The sequence below is a fragment of the Colletotrichum destructivum genome, chromosome 2, assembly GCF_034447905.1.
Source record: "Colletotrichum destructivum chromosome 2, complete sequence".
NCBI classification, from domain to species: domain Eukaryota; kingdom Fungi; phylum Ascomycota; class Sordariomycetes; order Glomerellales; family Glomerellaceae; genus Colletotrichum; species Colletotrichum destructivum.
In genome coordinates, this window is record NC_085897.1 from 2833499 (window position 1) to 2853312 (window position 19814).

At 56.6% G+C, this 19814-nt stretch overlaps 3 protein-coding genes across 3 annotated transcripts; 1 reads left to right on the forward strand and 2 right to left on the reverse strand.

The window, feature by feature from the left end:
- Positions 1-1573: 1573 nt before the first annotated feature.
- Positions 1574-3359, reverse strand: CDEST_03093 (Putative aminoglycoside phosphotransferase, protein kinase-like domain superfamily; the record flags this gene model as incomplete). The annotated part of the gene is made up of 3 exons (XM_062919252.1): positions 2814-3359; positions 2127-2746; positions 1574-1970 (listed from the first exon to the last, which is right to left on the reverse strand). Exons 1-3 carry the CDS (start codon positions 2910-2912, stop codon positions 1574-1576), a joined length of 1116 nt encoding a protein of 371 aa, XP_062775303.1. The 5' UTR covers positions 2913-3359.
- A 440-nt stretch (positions 3360-3799) lies between these two features.
- Positions 3800-8423, reverse strand: CDEST_03094 (Putative nuclear transcription factor Y subunit A). Its single transcript, XM_062919253.1, has 3 exons — positions 7647-8423; positions 7206-7290; positions 3800-6447 (listed from the first exon to the last, which is right to left on the reverse strand). The coding sequence occupies exon 3, from the start codon at positions 5646-5648 to the stop codon at positions 4740-4742; it is 909 nt and encodes a 302-aa protein (XP_062775304.1). The 5' UTR covers positions 5649-6447; positions 7206-7290; positions 7647-8423; the 3' UTR covers positions 3800-4739.
- A 7970-nt stretch (positions 8424-16393) lies between these two features.
- On the forward strand, positions 16394-17851 carry CDEST_03095 (Putative FAD/NAD(P)-binding domain superfamily; the record flags this gene model as incomplete). Its single annotated transcript, XM_062919254.1, has 1 exon — positions 16394-17851. One exon carries the CDS (start codon positions 16394-16396, stop codon positions 17849-17851), a length of 1458 nt encoding a protein of 485 aa, XP_062775305.1.
- Between the last annotated feature and the right edge of the window lie 1963 nt (positions 17852-19814).

Below are 19814 nucleotides of genomic sequence, written 5' to 3' on the forward strand. Positions count from 1 at the left end.
GAGTCGTGCAAGAAAACATCGTCAGGAAGAAAGGAACACCGTGAAGGGCAGATAGTCCTGTTGGGGGGTGTTGTTGTTGTTGTTGGTTCTTTACATAAGAAAACCGGGGTTTTCCATATCAACATTGTATTCATCACCAAATCACCAAAGAATTCTTTTCTTTTTTTAAAACAAAATTGGTAAAATATGAGGGAAAGCAGAAGTTGTACGAAAACCCGAAGGGGCTAGCCATACGAAAACACCCAACGGACATTTCAACAATCACCTTTGGGCTTTTTAATAGTCTTTTAAGGTTTCTCGGCCCGCCAGCCAGCCACTCCGCTTATTTCCAACGCATTGTCTTAGATTGCGTCCCGAGGTTCGACAACTACACTTGTCCCGAGAGACTCGTATTTCTAAAGACATGACTGGTATTTATACTCCGTTGGATTGTCAGGTCCTACAGACATGCCGCCGTCTCGATGACTACAACTCAAGAGGGTGGTGTATCATTTCAAATACTCAACTCAGTAAAAAAAAAAAAAAAAAAAAAAAAAAATAAAGACCACTCACTCGTTCAAAACCATGATATACCGCAACCGCCTGACTCTGGCTATAGAACGCATCATCCTCTTCTTGTTCTTCTTCTTCTTCTTCTTCTTCTCCTTCGCATGCCTCGCCCCGGCAAGCCCGCTCCCGCCCTCGGCCGCCGGCTCCCCGACCACCAAGAAGCCCCTTCTCTAGCCTCGCCAGCTCGGCTGCACGGCGGCCAACGCCGTCAACTGCATCGCCCCCGGCAGCAGCGGCGCCTCGAACCCCTGGACGGCCTTCACCCTCGCGGTCCCGCCGCCCGAGGACCCGAACCCCCTTCGTCCGCAAGGTCTCGGGCATGTTCGAGGGGCTGCCGCCGTGCTCAACTCGGCCGGCGGCATGCTCGTGATGGTCAGCGTCGACGAGGTGTCGTTCGACGTCGCCTCGTCGCACCGCTCGTCGCGCGTGCGGGCTCAGCGAGACCGTCCTCTCCGCCGGCACCCCCGTCGCGATGAGCTCCATCAGCCGCAAGCGGTTCGCGAGGTGGAGACGAGAGTCCCAAGACCAACGTGGACGGGCGGTATCAACCTTACGATCTCGTGGAGGAGACGCGAAAACAAACCTACCTAGTGTATTAGTGTATCATTCGTTATAAACTGACACAAAAGTGTGGGGAGGGGGTGGAGGTGAGTTACAGTTGAGTAATGTCGAACAATCAATACTATTGAAGGTTCTCGTTACCGTGTCGTGCTCACTCACTTGAACTGACCTGTTACTCTTTTCGAAATTTCTCTTTTCGAAAGAGGAGTTCGACCGGGCCTCACCCGCAAACCGCGGTGGCATGCGTCGAATGCATGCCGTATAGATGTGACAGAAGATGCTGGGGATAAGGGGGGGGGGGGGGGGGGGCTGGATTCTTTCACACAGCAAGACGGACGATGTCGAGAGACTATCCCCCCCGCCCGCAAGAGCTCAACCGCAAAGTCACAGGTCGTATCTCACATTTACACAGAGAGTTTTCATGGACATAAAAACAGGGGGGGAAGACCGTCCCGATCTACCTTTACAACTTCGCCTTGCCACCTTCCCCCCCCTCGCCACGGCTCCTCCCGACGAGCTCCCACGCAAACTCCGCCAACGGGCCCCTCGTGACGGCGAACCTCCGCGCCTGCTCGCTGCTCGCCTGCCCGCGCGCCGCCCGCGCCGCGATGCCCTGACACACGGCCGCGAGCCGGAACATGCTGAACGCCATGCCCCAGTTGAGCTCCGGCGCGGGTGACCACCCAGCCTCGGCGGCGTACCAGCCCACAATCTCCTCCGTCGTCGGCAAACCCGGCGTGGCGCCGGGGAGGAATCCGTCGTGCGCGTAGATGCCGCTGCCGGCGCGCGAGGCGGTGAAGTACGGGTGTAGGAAGTTGCACAAGTCCGAGAGGGGGTGGCCCACGGTGGACATTTCCCAGCTGCCGTGGGGGGGGGGGGGTTGTCAGTTTTCTGTTGTACGGGGGGTTGGGGAGGGGAGTGGAAGACAGGATGAAGGGAGGTTATGTATGGGTGAAGAAAGAAAAGAAAAAAAAGAAGAAAATAAAAAAGGGGGAGGGGGGTTTAGGGGTACATACTCCAGAATTCCAATGACCCTCGGCTCCGTTTTGTGAAAGACAATGTTGTCAATCTTGTAATCCCCATGGATCAGCGTCGCCCGGTCCTGCGGCTGCGCGGCCCCGTCCCCGAAGAACCGCACCATCTCCCCAAAGTGCGGCAGATCGCCGACCTTCTCGCCCGTCTCGAGGTCGACGGCGGCGGCCTGGCTCTCGCAAATGGTCGTCCACGTGCGGACCTGGCGGTCGTAGAACCCGCTCGCCTTGCCGAACCCCTCGAGCCCGACGCCCGCCGGCGTGACGCGGTGCAGCCGCGCGAGCGTCGTCGTCGCGGCCCTCCATAGCGCCCTGCGCTCCTCGGGCGAGCTCACCTCGGGCATGGCCGGGTCCTCGAGGATGCGGCCGTCGAGGAACTCCATGATGTAGAAGGGCGTGCCGACGACCGAGTCGTCCTCGCAGAGGCAGTAGGCCCGGGGCACAGGTACGTCGGTGGGGCCGAGGGCGGCGATGATGCGGTGCTCGCGTTCGACCTTATGCGCTGCCTTGGAGAGGAGCTTGCCGGGGGGCTTCTTGCGCAGCACGAAGCGGGCATTGGTCGCGTCCGTTAGTTGGTATGTCGGGTTCGACTGGCCGAAGCCGAACTGTGCCGAGTCAGATTAAGGCTTTCTTGTCAGGATGGAAGAACGAGGTCCCGGAGACTACACATACCTGTTTGATCTCCAAGGGCGTCTTGATCTGTGGCACATGCTCGTCGATGTACCGTTCCAGAGCCTTCTGGTCGATTGGGTGCCGTACACGTCCCGCCATGGTGTGCGTAATGAAGAAGGCTCCTGTTGCCGTCTCGTCCGTCCACCACTGCTCCAATTGGACGCGTCGTTCCGAGATCTCACGATGCGCAGAGACTCGATGTCGAGCTGTGGCAGTAGGCAGGCAGGGCGATTGGTTTTGCTGATCGAATGTGGTCGCCGTTTAGGTCCCAGGCGAGGGAGAATCATACATGAATTCCGGCGAAAGCTGAGCCGGGCCAGTCAGTTGCTTGCTTCTGTTCTTCCACAATAGGTGTGCAGTCCGCGGATATTCCGCCAGTCAGCGAGCCTCGGTTCGGGCCCTAGCTGCTAGTGACGTTTGAACGGGAACGCGGGGGTGGGAAATGGGCCTGGAATGCTTCACTATGTGTTGTGAGAACCGTGCGAGGTGGCTGGATGGTGCTGGGAAAGATGCCGAGGTCCACCGGCCAAAGACGACCTTGCTGCTGCTATCTCACAACTACCTAGGTTGGTAAGTAGGTATGCTAAGGTACCCAGGGACCGCTGGTGCGGGGGTGATGCAACAGAGTGCGGAGGAGGTGGGGTCGGTCCCCCTCCATGGCGCTCCCGACCGAGCCAGTCAGTGTCCGCCGTGCGTCCGTCGTTCACTGTACTCGCCCTGTCCGGCCTTGTCGCTGATGATGATTTGCTGTTCCAGAGCCTCGCTTTCCTTGGTTCCTGGAAACACAGAAAACCCCGTCCGTCCAGTCGGTCGACTACCGTTGCATCCCGTTCTTCATTGGTCCTGGTCCAAGTGTCATGACCCATTCACCAACGCCGCGTCCCGTTCGCGTCAACCCAGATCTCACTGACGACCCGGAGTGAACATCATACAGTCACGCCATGCAAGAACGAGGCGTCCGTCTCGACACTTTTCAGATTGTCTTCAAAAAGATGTAGTAAATGGTATAAAATTGCTCGTGTGGATGACTGTCGTTAAACCTGTGTTTCTCTCCCTAGGCATGAACCCGGTGACGGATGGCCAGGAACCATGGTCTATCCCCTCAGCCCAGCAAGCAACAAGTGGTACGGTAGATCAATAGAAACATAAATCCCATCATCTTCAAATCATTCTCGGTTCCCATGACGTTGACATACAACACGCCAACCGCTGCCGGCTTTTCATTTTTACGGTGTTTTTCTCCTCTTCACGTTCCCACTCCCTGCCGAGACAAGAAATATAATAAAATGAAAGACGGAGCCGCTGGTAGCCAGACCATTTGCCCGTATCAGCAACCACCGCCCCTCGAAGAATGCAAAAGGCCGTCCATTGCCGGTCCAGGGGAAAAAGATTTGGTAACACGAAGTGAAGAAGGAAACCAAGAAAAAAACAAGAAAACAGAAACAACAAGGAGAAGGGGGTAATCGAGTAAACACAAGAGGGGTATCCGTCGTTTCGAGTCGTCCATGCATTCTTCCCTCCCATTTCCCTTGCGGCCACCCACCTAGACGGATGCCATGCTGTTGCCAGTCGATAATGTGTATTAACCGTGAAAATGAAAAGAAAAGTAGAAGAAAAAAGGGGGTGGGGTAAAAACCAATGCCGCTCAAGGGTGCGGCATAGGCTGGGGTCTGGCCGCCCGAGCGCAAAGAGAGTCCTGTATACCGGCCCGCATGCTGCGTATAAAGATACCCGCGAGGAGAATTCATCCGGCTCCTATAAGCACATCCCTCACAAGGCACTCCCCGCCCTTCTTCGTGACTCCCACCTTCATTATAAATCAGTTTCAAAAGAGTAGTAGAGATGGCCTGTATGGTCGTCTCTGCGAACTGTCGTGACTTCGTGATCGGAATGCGCGACATAAAGAACGAGTTGGTGGCAGAGGCATCAAGATTCGTCCTCATCCTCCTCGTCTTCCTCAGGACTCTCCGACGCCTTCTTGGCCTTCTTGCTGCTGCTCGAGTCATCCGCCTCCGACTTTCTCTTCGTGCCGGCTTTGGTGTCGGTGACATCGTCGTTGGACGGCTCGCCGGACCCGCCGCCCTTCTCACGCTCAATGGCGGCCACCTCCTCGGCAGTGAGAAAGCGTCCTCCGGGTCCGCGGGGTCGGCGCATGGCGTGGTTGTGTCTCGACTCGTGCAGATACGGCTTGCGACCCTTAGAGGTAAGACGAAGCTGCTCCTCGAGCTTTTGGCGTGCTACGCGGCGCTTCAGAATGCGATGGAACTGCTTGGCGTTGACGTAAAGGGGTGATTCCTCGACACCGCCGGCCGGCATCTCGGGGGATTGCGGATGAGGCATGGCCTGCCCCTGCGCCATCTGCGGGGGCGCAACACCGGGTCGCCCGCCGACGTGGTTCATCATGCCCTGGGCGTTGGGGACGCCCGGGCTGGTGACTTGGCTGAGGCGTCTCTGGCCGGGCAGCTGCGAGACGTTGGTCATCTGGGTTGGTGATCGGGGGTCGCGGTTCTCCTTCTTCGCGCCGCCCATTCGCGGCGACGTCTGGGTCATGCTGGGGTCGGAAGCCATGTATGGGTAGCTGGATCCGGATGCAGCAGCAGTCGCCGCCATGGCGGCGGCCTGGATTTGGGGCATGGCATAGTGCATGCCCTGCTGGGGAACGGTGTACTGTGGCTGATACATGTTGTGCCCCTGTTGCTGAGAGGGTGATTGTTGTTGAGACAGAATGGGTGACGTCTGTACGCCGTGAGGAGAGGTGATGTTGTTGCCTGTGGTGGAGTTCGTGTATCCCGAGTGTGCGTTCTGAGGTTGAGGGTATTGTGCGTATTCCATCATACTGGGAGTCAGCCGGTTCGATGGGAGGAGGTCGAGCTGTGCAATGAAGGCAGTGCTATGTCTTCGTCGCGAATAGGCTCAGAACCAATGAGAGACCGAGGGACGTGTAGCTAGCTCGACGAACGACTTGTTTGGCGTGTGTGGGAAGAGAGAGAAAAACGTGACCGCGTACAAAGGGTATTACGGGTATGGGTCGCGAGCGGCGAATGAGTTGCGACGAAAGCTGCCCTTCTTGTGAGGAATCAGCTTTAAAAATGACTTGAGACGGCCCGTCTGCTTGGGTAGAGTTGGGCAACACGGATTGGGAGCCGTGTGTGTGCTAGGGTGCTTTGCCAGTGTATTGGGAGCGGAGGGGCTCAATCTATTGGTGATGCGTGAATGAGCTGGCAGAGGCGGGCGCGACGCAAGTGGCCGACCACGGCATATGCGGGCTGATGTAGTCGCGGGGCGGACGAGGGTGGGTGGCTGAGCCTGGGGCGAGAATGATAGCCACGTGAGGTCGGCTGGTGTGTGGGTTGTTACGGATAGGGAGAGAGGGAGAAGGCAGGCGTGTCGAGGCTGCTGGAGCTGGTACTGGTACGGTACTGGTGGTGTAGCCCGTGTTAGGCGGAGTCGAGGGTTGCTTGGTGTGGGCTGGTCCTGGAATGGTCTACCGGCTGCAATGCGGGAAGCGGGTAGGGTAAGTCTACCGGTAGTCTGGGGGGATTTGGTTTTTGGACGAAGCAAGCCGATGCTCTGGTTCCCGAGAGGAACAGAAAAATAGACCTGTTTAGTTCTATTCCACTTCGCGTCGCGGGATCTGTCCAACCAAGAGCGTTAGTTCTTCTGTATATAAGCCAGAGCTCGGGATGATGCGCCCAAGGTAGGCGGAATGAGTGGGGTTGATGTTCATCTCCAGGCGTCTCGGGCCACCACTTGATGCGCTGGCAGACCTCGCATGCATGACGGAGTATGCAAAGGCATGGCCCACCATGCCAAACAGCCAGGAGAAGCTCCCTCCCCTTGTCGCGGTAGTGTAGTGGTGGCGACGCAGAGCCAGAAGAACGTCCGAGCTGCTGTGACAGAGCCTGTGCTTTGCGCCTCAGGAGTGGAAAGGGTGCCGGTACAGGCGCTGTCTTGTGTCGCTGCCACCAGCCAGACAGGGCTCACTAAGCGCTGCACAAGAACTTACAGCCCACTGAGGCTGCACATGGAACAAGGGGTGGCTGGTCAACCGAGACCCTTCTTCCAGCTCATTGCCGCCGCCTCGATGCCAGTCATCCAAGGGGTGCTTCGAGAAGGCATCGAAGGCTCGGTACACTGCTAGTACGCTTCGAGGGGGGGATGGGGACGCCATGAAAGCAATAGCACAGTAGTGCCGACGGATGGAACAGAGAATACTGCAAGGTGGCGGTGATGCCCGTGGTCGAAAGGAGAGACAGATTGACGTGGACATTGCCAGAGGGGGGAGGGGGCCGGGGGATGATGGATGGTAACACATTTTGGGGACCAGCGTGCAGGTAGGTAGTTGCTGGGGAAGGTTGGTGACAAAGTGACAAGAAAATCCGATACACGTACCGCTGTAGTGCTGAAGATGATGGGGGTAATCGCCGATGAGGGCGAGGTGCCGTGTGAAGGATAAGGAAGAAGGGTGTTATGCGCCCTGGTCAGTTAAGTCAGTAAGCATGTGCCGTTCGCCCGGTTTCAGACAACGGCGTGCGCGTGTGCGACATGTGAGAAGAGGATGTGAGAAAAAGAAAACAGGAGTCGGCAGCACACACTGGGGAGATGTCCGGTGAGCTTTTCCCCGGCGTCGTCGGTGCAACTCCGTGTCGGCGTTGGGAAGAGGAGTTGATGCCAAGCGTCAAATCAAGAGCGCGAGCGTAGAGATAGAAAGAAAAAGTAGAATAGTAAACAGACAGCCGGCGTGTTGTCAAGCAACAAGGAAGGAAGCGCGCGTACAGGGCTGGACGGGAGGGGCGCCAGAGGAGCTGTGTCGAGGGAGCATGCGAAACGTACCTGGTTGGCCAGAGTTTTTGGCTTCAGCTCGATAGTGTAGACTTTTTTAGAGATTGGCTCGTGGTCTAAGTCGAGGCGAAGCTTTCTGATAGGCTTTTGGCTCGAGTGTCACGATGTGAGCTTGGGAATCGTCTCCCGAAAAAAGCTTTGACGCGTGGGTGCGGTGGCTATTTGGCCGAGAGGTCAAGTGCGACGCGGTTGGGCGAAGACGAAGGGGCCGTCGCTGTGGTCGCGCGCTGCGATGCGATATGGAACGGTGCGGTTCGCTGCGATCAAACAGACACACACACAGAGAGGATAGAGAGGCGGGGGAGGAGGGGGAGGAATGCTGTTTTCCGCAGGTCGAGTCTATCAGCTGACAGGCGAGGTGCGTGCTGTTGCTGGCGTTGGCCCAATATGCTGGGTAGCTTGTTGGATGGAGGATGTGTCGAGAGGCCGACGATGATAGGGTAAAGGGCCTTTGAGTTGGTTCCTAGATCCAGTGTCGCGAACAGTTCACGAGAGGCGAGAGCGTGTCGCTGGCCGTCTGGAATCAATCGTAGGCTGTGAGTGGTGGTTGGTGGTTGGTGGCAGGTTGGGGGAGACGTTGGAGAGGTGAGCGACGAATATGAGTGGTCGCAAGAGAAAAACCGAGCTGATTTGCTGGGTTTTGTGGGAGGGCGGGTTTTTTCTGGCTTTTGGCTCGTTGGATTCGCTGGACCTTTTTGCTTCGACGAACCGGGGCTCTTTGGCACTTTGTACGCCTGTTTCGGAGGTGGGCGGCGGCGGAGGGCAAGGGAAAGGGAAAAAAAAAAAAAGAGGAAAAAAGAGGTGCGTGGATCCTGAAGACGAAAGTGTGAGTGTGTGGCGTCGGTGGAAAAAGATGGGTCGTTATGCTGGGGTCTTGGGGTGTGTGTGAAGAAGATTCCTGCGGTACTGAAGTCTGTGGAGGGGGTATGAGGGGGTGCTGCTTTAGCAAGGACGGGAAGAGGGCAAGTGACTGGAGTGCGAGAAGGGAGGAGGCAGGCTGGCACAGAGGCAGGCTGGCAGGACCAGAGAGGAGGGGGAAGGAGGGGAAGGGGGGGGAGGGAGGGGGTGAGGGGGGTAGGCAGTTAGTTGGTGGTGGTAGTGATGGCTGTCGCTGACGTTGACGTCGCAGCGAGGGAAGGAAAGCAAGCGCACCTTGGTTCGCACACCTTGGCTTTGGTGGAGGTAAATTGCACACCCCCCTCTTCACTCGCATACACACACACTCTCTCTCTCCCACGCCTGTTCACTTTCTCAACAACCACTTGACAACAGCAAGCGGCAGTCTGTGTGCTTGAGACAGGTGTAGAGCAACGGAACGAGAGGGCCGGTTGAATCGGTGTCCTGTTCTTGTTCTCTCTTGAGGCGTCACTGCCCTCGAATAGAATAGCCAGTCTGTCGTCGTATCCTCTGCGCCGGCGGCTGGCCTCGTCTTCTTGTCGAGTTCCCTCTCCCGCCGCGGGTTTTCTAGCGGTGTGGGGGGGGGGGGGGGGGGGGGGTGGGAGGGCTGCGTGAGAACAAGTTGTGCTTGCGGTGATGCGTTGCCGCCGACGGGCTTGTCTGTTTGCCTATCGCGCTATGCCGTGTTCCCCTCAATTGTTAACACTACCTATTTACCTACCTACCCGAAGTCTCGAAGGGAACGTCTGTCTTTCCTCGCTTTCCGCGCGCGGGCGCGAGATTCTTCGTAGACACCCGTACCGCACACAGCGCGCGTTTATCGATAAGATGCTTAAAGAATGCGGGAACGGATAGGTCCAGCTTCGTGATTGGCGACTGATCCGATCTGATTGTCAATGGTCCAATAGAGTGCGAGTAGCCCGGGCCTGGTGTTCTCTTTTTTTTGTTTTGTTTTAGAAAACTGTTTGGAGGCGAATCTGATCGATTGATTCGACTCGCTCGTTCTCTCTGTCGCCTGGCTCACTCACCCTCTCCTGTGTACTGTATGTACTCTGTCTGTATGTGCGAGCGGTTTTTCTGCCCTCGCGCCTTGTCACGTTGGGGTGGGCCAAAGGAGATTGATTGGTTGTGGGAGGAGACGGGTGGAGGACGAAGGGGGAGATTCCGAGCCATGATTTGAAGGGCGGGGCTGTTAGCCATTTAAGAGTTCTGACTGGCTGAATAAGAGGGTCAGGGTGGGACTATGGACATGGGTGGCCACGTCCCTCTTGCTTCTGATTTGCTGTTATGACGTGATCTCGACCTGAGCTCTTTCCCAACTCACCCCTCGGGCCCATGAGGGTGTGGTGATAAATGTCTGAGTGGAGGCGGGCGGGCTCCTGGCATGGCAAGGCATCCAATCCAGTCTCCTTGCACGTCCACGTCCGCTTCCACATCCCCCCTCCTCCTTCACACTCGGTTGAATTTCTAGGCCGGCCTTGGTTCTTGCAGGCGGCTCGCAAAGGAATTCGGGAAAGCAGAAGGGATAGAAACACCACGCCACACTAGCTCCTCCCACCTTCCTACTCTACCTACTCTAACTGAGCAGGGCAAGGGTACAGATACAGGTAACAGATACAGATACGGAGACTGTTCCTCGAGTTCCAGCTTCCGATGGAGGGTTTTTGTTTCCTCTTGACTCTGTCGTCTCCGCTTATTCTCCATCGTTTCCCCATTCTTCTTCTTCTTTCTCGTCTTGTCCCTTCGCCCTCTCATCTTCCGAGATGTCTGTCCCGTCGTCTGCCGCTGGAGGTCTGTCTGTCTGTCTGTCTGTCAACCTCTCGCTTTTCCCGCCCGCCCTGGTCTCGACTTTTCCGCATGGGGCAAGGTCTCCATATGCCACGTTACTTCAGCTTTTCCCTCTGTTTAAAGCAGGGCTGCACGCACCAACAATGGAAAAGATGAGACGAGACGGGGGGGGGGGGGGGGGGGGACTCATCGCACTGTCGCCGCTCAATGTCTCTCCCGACCACCCGGCAGGATGGCCACATTCGTGTATCCGTATCCGTACAGTCACAGCTGTTACCCCGAGGTCCTTGCTGACCCAAGCTTCCACACGCGGGAAGCAGGACCTCCATGGCCCAGAGAGTAGAGCTGCTTGCTGACTGTACTGTCGACCCGATCAGCGAACCTCCTGCATTGTCCGTACCTCGGGCTGCCTCACCACCCTCGTCTACCTACTGCCTATACTTACCCACCTGTTCTTGAGCAATGTGTTTCCCGCCCCAGCTCGTCGTATGCGTAACGAGTGACGCCACAGGACAAGAACAAGTCGGTGATGGTCAGCGTCGAAAACCTGTTAGGACTCTCCGAGGAATGAGGCCGATCGACAATTGCCTGAGCTGCCAGCCAACAAGGGCTAAATTTAGCGGCCGACGGTTCACTTTATTCTGCCTCCGTACCTACTCTGCCGCCTGCTGCATTCGACGCTGCCTCGTCTTCTTCGCCGCGACGGAAGTGGGACACGGACAGTGCGGAGAATGGCCCAGGAGGAAGAAGAGGCGGTGACGGCTCCCCTTCCGCCGATTGTTCGGTTACTAGCCTCCCTCGGCTGCCGGCTCTGGAACGACGAGGGGCAAAAGGCCAGGTTGGCGAGAGACAGGGAGGCTGGGAACGAGACGAGGCTCGTCTTCACTTACCTTGACTGATACTCACAGCGACAAAAGGTCCCCCCCCCCCCCCCGCAGCTGTTTGTTCGGATGTGCTGTTCTTCGGGCACCCAAGGACATACGGCGTCAGGCTCTTCCTCTTTGCCAGCCAGCGGCTTGTCATCCCGTAACGGCGTCTTTCATTTCACGGCATGGTTCATAAGAACGGGTGGGAATCCCATCCCACCTCATTATCAAGCCGCCGTCCGTCCATGTTGGGGCCGATTTGGACTGACAGTTTGCGCTGGTTCGCCGGGGCTCGCAGGCTCCAGGCTCGCATCAGTCACACTGTCGATCGGTCGGGCTGGGCTGGACTGGACTGCTGGCGCTCGCTATGGTGCGGCTGGTCATTCATTACCCTGGTCCAGGTCGGTCCTGGTCCAGGTCCAGGTCCCCTGCAAACTCGTCAAGCTTGTCTCCGGGGTTTCCTGTCCCAGCTCCGTCCGCGCCGCATCGCATCACATCAGCAACACCACACTTTTCTTCTTCTGCAAGATATTGGGAGCTCCACCGTCAGCCACTTCGGCCCCACGTGACACACACCGCATAATTACCTGACGAAATCGTTTTTCGTTCTGAAGCAGGAGCTGAAGGCAGCGAGTGGGTACGTATCAGCACGGGACAATGCAGTACATACCGTACCTGGAGCCAGTCTCTTTGCTGTCAGACGGGGATCGGAGTCGGAAGTCGGGAGTGACACTCACGAAAGAGCAGGTTGGTTGACCGGTTGTGTCGCCCTTCTCTTCCAAGTTCTATCAATGCACCGGCAAACTCCAGACACAAGAGGCACACACACACACACACACACACACACACACACACACACACACACACACACATATATGTATACACACATACACGTACACTACGTACATCCATGCTGCGCTATGTCACGAAGCATCTTGTTCGGTCATCATGGCGTTGAGTACAATCCGCTCTTAATCGACCCACCGCTCTTGCAAGCTCGATTGTTGCGTGTCGGTGAGCAGGCGATGGAGACGTTGCGACTCGACACACGAGCGCGCAACAGCGTTGTTTTTCGTATCGCAGACATTGCTAGGTCTCCGCCCCGAGGGATTCGGAGTCACGAAACCTGCATCCGGCCGCTCGGAGATAGCTACGTACAGGACTCTGACTGCAGCGGTACATGCAGTCCGTGTCTCAAGGGCTTGGGGGTGTCTCATGGCCTGACAGTCGCGGTGGAGTTGCCGGGTGCATCGGTCGTCGCACGCCCTTTTGCGGCGTTGGGAGAGGCAGACAGACAAGACAGACAAGACAAGACAAGACAAGACAAGACAAGACAGACAGGCGGTGCACTCTGGGCCTCTGGTTGCCTCTGCCTCACGCTGGACGTTAGAAGAAGCCTTTCGTTATCGCGAGAGAGATTTGTCGACTGACGAATTATGACTAACGACTGACCATCGATTGACAAGACAACCGACCAACGGCGAGTCGAAGGCGGGACGACACGACGCGGTATTGATTGGATGGCAATTCGCCTTGTACGAATTATCTGAGTGGTTGGAAACGCATCACTTCTGTGGCTGCCTAATGGTCAGCTGCCTTGTTCCACGGTTCTAGTGGGCCGACATGTGTCACGCCTCTCCCGGGGTACACGGACAATGAGCCAGTCTGAGGGCGAGGACAAGGGCAGAGGAGGAGGAGGCATTCTAGCACTCTGCCACTCCCGTCACCCTGCAACGGTTACAGTGACGACGATTTCCAACGCTCCAACTGGGAACTGGCGCGACCGCCGTCAGCTTTCAACATGCCGAGCCTCCCTTTGCTGTCTAGGCGGCACATGTCGTCTCACTCCGCGTATTGCTCCAACATGACAATGACCCATGTCTTTTCCTCTTCAGCAGTCACATCACAGTCACAAGATACAGGGCCGCAGGCGCTTCCGTTCCCCCCCTAACGGTGCGATATCCCGCCATTGGAACTGTCTGTACCTGTCACTATTGCTAGGCTTCCATAACACGGCATCTGCGAGGCTGGATCTTGACGCGGCGGACAAACAATCTGACGCGTTGCAGTCATCATCGAACCAGGGACAAAAGAAAATTATGCCTTGGAGCCTCAAAGATGAGGAGCACAGAGAGCGAGCGACATGTGACGGGATCCGAGCTAGCCACAGACTTTCCGCACAGAGACCGTCTGATACGCGGTCACTTTTGCTTTCTACTGTGTGTGTGTGTGTGTGTGTGTGTGTATCCCCCCGGACAACCAGTCCATCTCATCGAGCATCTCGTCCGCCTCGATCGCCTCAATCGGCAAATGTTCTACCTCTTTGCCATTCCTTTAAACTACGACCTCTTGGGTTTGTGTCCAACCCAGCGAGGTATCAGCACGTTTCGACGCATCACGAGACGCGGTGAGGATTGGCGACAGACCGTTGCAGTCCCCGAGACTGTCCGGTTCTGTTTTCCCATTTCCCAATCCCGCAATCAGCTACCCCCCGGTCGTGAAGGGATCTCCCGCATCTCAACGCGACGAATGAGGGCCGGTTTTTCGACATTTGCTTTCCTATTCGGCCGTTTGCCCCCCCAAACCTCAAAAAGCTAGCACCGCAGCACGATCCCTTCCTCCGTCGCCCCCCTGGTCAGGGTCGTGATGGATGGATGTCTCTTGTTCCTGGCGCTTAAACTCTGAACGATGGGGCCCGGCACACGCGCGATTCAAAAATTGTGAGAGGGGGGGTTTGGAGGCGCCGCAGCGCCGGTGCCTCGGGTTTCGGGAATCCAAGACGCCCTTTGTGATTCTTGTTCCTGTCGCTTTCCCGCCGGCGCGACGGGACCGTCCTGGACTTACCTATCGCGTCGGCGCTTAGGATGGACCAGGTGGTGGGTGGGTGGGTGTGTGTGTGTCCTTATGAGAGCGACCGGCTTGCTAAGCAACGAATCACGAGACACGAATCAGTTTTGAGGCAACTCGAACTGTCGGGGATTCGCAATGCGCTTCCCATCTACTATTTATTCTACTAAGGAGCCCATGTTCCAAAGCTGACCAACGTGTATAATGTGTAGTAGATGCGACGGTCGTCGTCCGGACCACATGGCTAGACGACAGTGCTCACGCTGGAGTTTGTTGTTGTTGGTGGCACATTGAGTGCCGGGGTCGCGGTGACGAGGCTTCATGAAGCCCGCCTCGGCTGTGCCAATCAGGATGCTTGCTACAAGCGGGAACGTCGTAAAGAAAAGCAGGGGGGATGTAGGAGGAGCCCGCGCGGCTGCTCGCGGCGAACATCGTATTAACGATATCGAGAACGAGTTCCGGAGTCTCTCTTCTGGTTGGACCACCCGGTGTTTCCGGCTGTGATTGGACGATACGTGTGCGTTTGCGGAGTCGAATCGGGAATTCCGTTCCCCGTCGTCCCCATCCGGACGACTTCTGTTGTGCGTAAGGATGGCCGGCCATTGGGGTTGTTTTTCCCCCGCCTCTCAACTACCGGCATCAGTATGGCTGGGTGCTCGCTATCCTCATCGAGACTCGCATTGCTTTGGTTTACCATGACATGCAGAATATTCCCCCACAAGATCAAGAGCAGACGATGCGTGGGTTGAGTGATTTGGAGGGGAGGGGGGGTTATCCCCCTCTCCCGAGACCATAAGCGGTTTGTTATAACTATGGTACGACCTGTATGTGATAGGTTTCATCTTTCTGCTAGAAAACCTACAAGGTTGCGCCAACAAGCCTAACCCTTGTAAACACGTAAGTGCGTATATACGATATACGAGCTTCAGCAGTTAGTTGTGCTGATGCTGAGCGAAGTGTGACTGCATCTCCAAAATCTACCTGGCAAGACGGGTGGCTGAAATCTTTTTGCCTGTAACCACAGTATACACCATTCTCAACTCTACATAACCAAGGGACTGATATTTTCCCACCCTCTTTCATCTGGTTTAACATCCAGGACCCGGGCTTTGTCTTCGAGTCGACGCATCTAGCACGGCATCGTGCCGGTCTTGGTTCGTCGTCGACCAACTGGTTATCACATGTAAGACCGGCTCTTCGCCGTCGAATCCTCCTTGGTCGTTTGGACCGAGCTGCAAAATTTTTTGCCCACGACGTCACAACAGCAGTTCTTTGATTGAAAAAAAGGGAGGGAAAATGGCGTTCGAACCGCATGGCCTGGTTTACTTTCAGTATGTTTCTATAGGAGCAGAGCTTGGGAAAGAGGCACAGGGCGGCTTGTTCATGCTCGTCTTGATGACAACGCCTCTTCCTCCATTTCTTTACTTTTTATGGACAGACGATGGCCTTTTGCTTGCCGAGGCCTCTCGCTTGAGAACGTTCCGAAGCGTCCCCCTCGACTTACCATCGCATTGGCAAGTGCCTGACGCTCCTTCACTACATCTCGTGAACTAGATCCTGCTCTGATTGACGAGGTAGCTTTGGTTCCCATCCATGTGCGCTACTCCTCAACATTGTGGCAATCTCGCGGTCTGCCCCAAAAGATGCTGGTTTCTCATTTCTTTCGGGAAGAGACGGCGGGAATGGGGTCGTGATATGTTGACGTCCAATGCCTGTCTTCTTCAACACCGCAACTTCATCAACACGTAGGCAAACGACACATACGGGTTCAAGATGTATACTTTCGCATGGCGGGACGGTATACGGCCTTCCCGAAGCGACTTACATGCCCATAGACACCGTGAGTTAAAACAAATCAACCTCGGATGTAGAGTCAGGTTCGAACTTCCCGACGTCGGCAGGCTTATTGAACCCTAAAGGCGGCCGGTGGAGCCGGGCAACTCTCCTGACAGGATGCTGCTCAAGTCAAAGTTTCGCCCTTCATTGCGACGTGATGTCAGTGTTCGCGGCGCACGGGATCCGGCGACTATCTCGGCCCCCCCCCCCCCCAAGACTGCTGATGGTGGGCTCCCTACGAGCCACGCACTACTACAGGCCTCCCTGCCGTGTTGGGATCCAGGCTCTTGGAACGAAAAAGGGTAGGGGTGGGGGGGGATCCTATCGGTAGAGTTAAATACAGCCGCTGTTCGCCTCGTTATGTCGGGCTCCAGCTTCGTTACTCCTCCCACGGCGAGCCGCGTCTCTTAAGTTGGACCATCGGCTCGGCTCATGCTGATTAACAGCGACGGACTTCGATCACGTTCGCTAACCAGCTACACTCGTTCGTCGACACCGCCACCCATGAAGCTTTCCAACCTTGCCTTGCCGGCCATGGCTCTCACACTCGCCCGGACCGCCGCCGGGGCCGCGGCCACGCCGTGCTCCGAGTCGGATATCGACGTCGACGTCGCCATCATCGGCGGCGGCTCCGCCGGCATCCACGCGGCCATCCAGCTCCGGGACGCCGGCGCCACCGTCGCCGTCGTCGAAAAGAAGTCCCAGATCGGCGGCCACGCCGAGACGTACACGAACCCGCGGACGGGCGTACCCGGCAACGTCGGCGTCTCGCTCTTCGAGAACACCGACGTCGTCAGCGGCTACTTCGCCCGCCTCAACGTCTCCGCCGCCAGGGTCAACCCGCTCAATGGGGGCGGCGCGTCGCCGAGCTACGACTTCTCATCCGGCGTCCGGATCCCCGCCCCTAACGCCTCCGAGGCCGCGGCCCGGCAGGAGGCTTTGCAGGCCGCGGTACGGTCGTACAAAATCAACGTCTTGGCCAAGTACCTCTGGATCGACCAGGGCTTCCACGTTCCGGACCCCGTGCCGGAGGAGCTCACCATGCCATTCGCTGAGCTCGCGCAGAGGTACGGCTTCTCGGCGCTGCTGACCGTCATCGCCCAGTTCAACTGGTTCACGGGCGACATCTCTGCCATCCCGGCGCTGTACGGCATCAAGGGCCTCGGGCCGGGCCTGCTCAACAGCATCTTTGGCGAGTTCATCGTCTCCGCCAGCGGCGACACAAGGGCCCTGTACGACGCCGCCGCCGCCGAGCTCGGCGACAGCGTGCTGCTGAACGCCGACGTCGTCGAGGTCCGGCGCGACGTCCCCGTCAACGAGAACGAGGACGACGCCACCGGCGTCACCGTCCTCATCCAGCAGCCGGACCAGCCGCTCAAGCTCATTCGCGCCCGCAAGCTGCTGTTCGCCATCCCGCCGACGCTCGACAACGTAGGCGCCTACGACCTCACCGCCGAGGAGTCGGGCCTCTTCTCCAAGTTCTCCGCCCTGGGCTACTGGGCCGCCGTCGCCAACATCCCGGGCCTGAACACGAGCCTGACCAACGTCGGCGCCCGGACGCCCTTCAACCAGCCTGTCATCCCGGGACCCAACGGCATCGACGGGTACGGCTCGCCCGACGACTTCGTCGTGCTGGTGGGATTTCGGGACACGGCGTACTCCGACGCCGACGGGCAGGCCGTGGTCCGCGGGAACCTCGCGACGCTGGGGGCCGTCGGCGCCGTGCCCGCGGACGCCGCGGAGAGGGCCACGTTCCCGTTCTCCTCGAACCACGGCCCGTACAACCTGCGCGTGTCGGCGGAGGAGATCAGGGCCGGCTTCTACCGCCGGTTCCTGGCCCTCGAGGGTGCGCGGAACACGTACTGGGCCGGCGCGGCCTTGACGGGGCACAACAGCGCGCTGGTCTGGAACTTCAACCTGGGCACCGTGCTGCCTGGTCTCAAGAAAGATCTCGGTCTGTGAACCCGGTTGCGGAGTGGAGTTGTTGAGGGTGTGGTATGCCAGTAGGGTTCGGTTGGGCTGGTGAGAGCGGTCGAGGTTGTTGGCTTGTTCTCTAATGAGCTCTGACGTACGTTCCTTGGTCTAATCCTAATGAGAGCCCGTTACTTGACCCCCCCAACTCCGGGACTCGTTCTTAGGTGAGAGAGGTTCCTTAGATAGAAAGGCCGGGACCAAAAGGGTCCCCGAAGGTCTACACACTAACTACCCTTTGGACTCATGACAACTTCCTCTCTGCGAAGTCGATCGACCGCTGGATTCGTTTGATTCCCCACGAGTATGGTCGGCCTACTTCTATGAGACGGACTCTCTCTCTCTTCTGCAATCAACCCCGTGTGGCCACTGAAACCAAAATCACCTGCAAGCAAGTTCGACTGATCAATCTGGAGGAGGGGAGCCCCCCCTGCCCGGCTAGGGCATCATCATTTTCAATTCAGGGCGTTGATTTTATTAGACAAGTCAACTGCTTCACCTAACTTCTTATTCTAGCGTGGCCGCTTTGAGTTGGCCGAGTAATATTTGAAGTGATATCTGGAGTAAGCCGTGAGGGGATCGGGGTAACGAATGAACAGAAAGCTGCATGACAAGTACCCAAGTCCTAGTTACTTGTCAGGGGCGCCATATAGAGTAAAGGGGTTAACAGAAAGATAGGTTAGAGTAGGTAACTAAATTTATCTCTAGCCCTCCTTCTTCCCTAGGCTGGGAAGAAGGAGGCCTATACATACTTATAAAGATCCCCCTAATAGTGCCCTAGGGCCCTATTGTTGCCCCTAATGGAATTGTTGTAGGGGTCTGTCGAGGTAGTCCGTAGCGGGAGTCCTCTACTCTGATATCTAAGTCCTTTAAGGTTTAGGCTACTAGTAGTACCCTGCTAGGCTTGTGACATTACTCTCCTACACCCTATTATACTTAAGTTGAATAACAGAGAACTAGGGGAGACTAAACTTGATTTTGAACAACTACACTTAAGCCCACTCTTCATCTTAATGTTCAGTGCTAAAGAGAGTTTGGTAAACTTGGTTTCAAAGAATCCGTCTTATCCAACTGCTAGTCCTTGCACGCATTGCAGAAACCAGCTCTAGGAGCGCCTGTCGATTCACATCAAACACGGGGATAAATACGCGCTATTTCCAGATAGTGGCTTTCAAAACGCTGGAGGTAACATGCAGCAGTGAAGGCGTCAGTCAGAGGCTATAATCGGACGAAGTACTGACTTTTGACGTCATCTACGGGCAACATAGCCTCACAGAGGAGGGGGGTGAGAGTGACCGGCATTTCAATATATCTCCCTCCATCTGTATTGCAGCTAAGCTGCTGCTGCTGCTGCTGCTCTAATGGTCCTCTCGGATTCCTGACTGCCCCAGCTGGCCCATGACACGTAAGTCTTACTTCCAGACCACGTAGTTCTTGGACTACCTGAGATCGTTGAATAAGGAATAGAGGAATTTGCACTCCGTGTATAGCGGCCCCGCCTTCAGCTTTTTGCCTTTTCTTCTTTTCCTCGGGATTTCTGGTAGGGGGCCGGCTGTGTTATATGGCAGCGCGCGCCAGGCCAGCCAGTCAGCCGGATCTTAACAAGCCTGATCTGATCGATTGCGGCTTCGTTAAATGTCATCAAATGTAACAACTTTGATGAGTATATAAGTGAGTAGCAGTCTTATTGACTAAAAACGAGGGACGCGTCCCGCGCAGTGAGCTAAACGTACTCTCCGCAGCAAAAGCTCTACCTCAATTCATAATCACCTATAGCCATCTGTTCAGACCTTCCTATCCGAAGAACATGATGCCCAAACTGATTGGAGACAGTGGACCCTATAACACCGGGCCAAACTATATGGACTTCTGCGCAGGTCTTCGAGCCGGTGGGTACTTGTTGATAGCGTCCACCACTCCTCCTTGAGGCTCGTCAAGGCGAACCCGGAGAGTT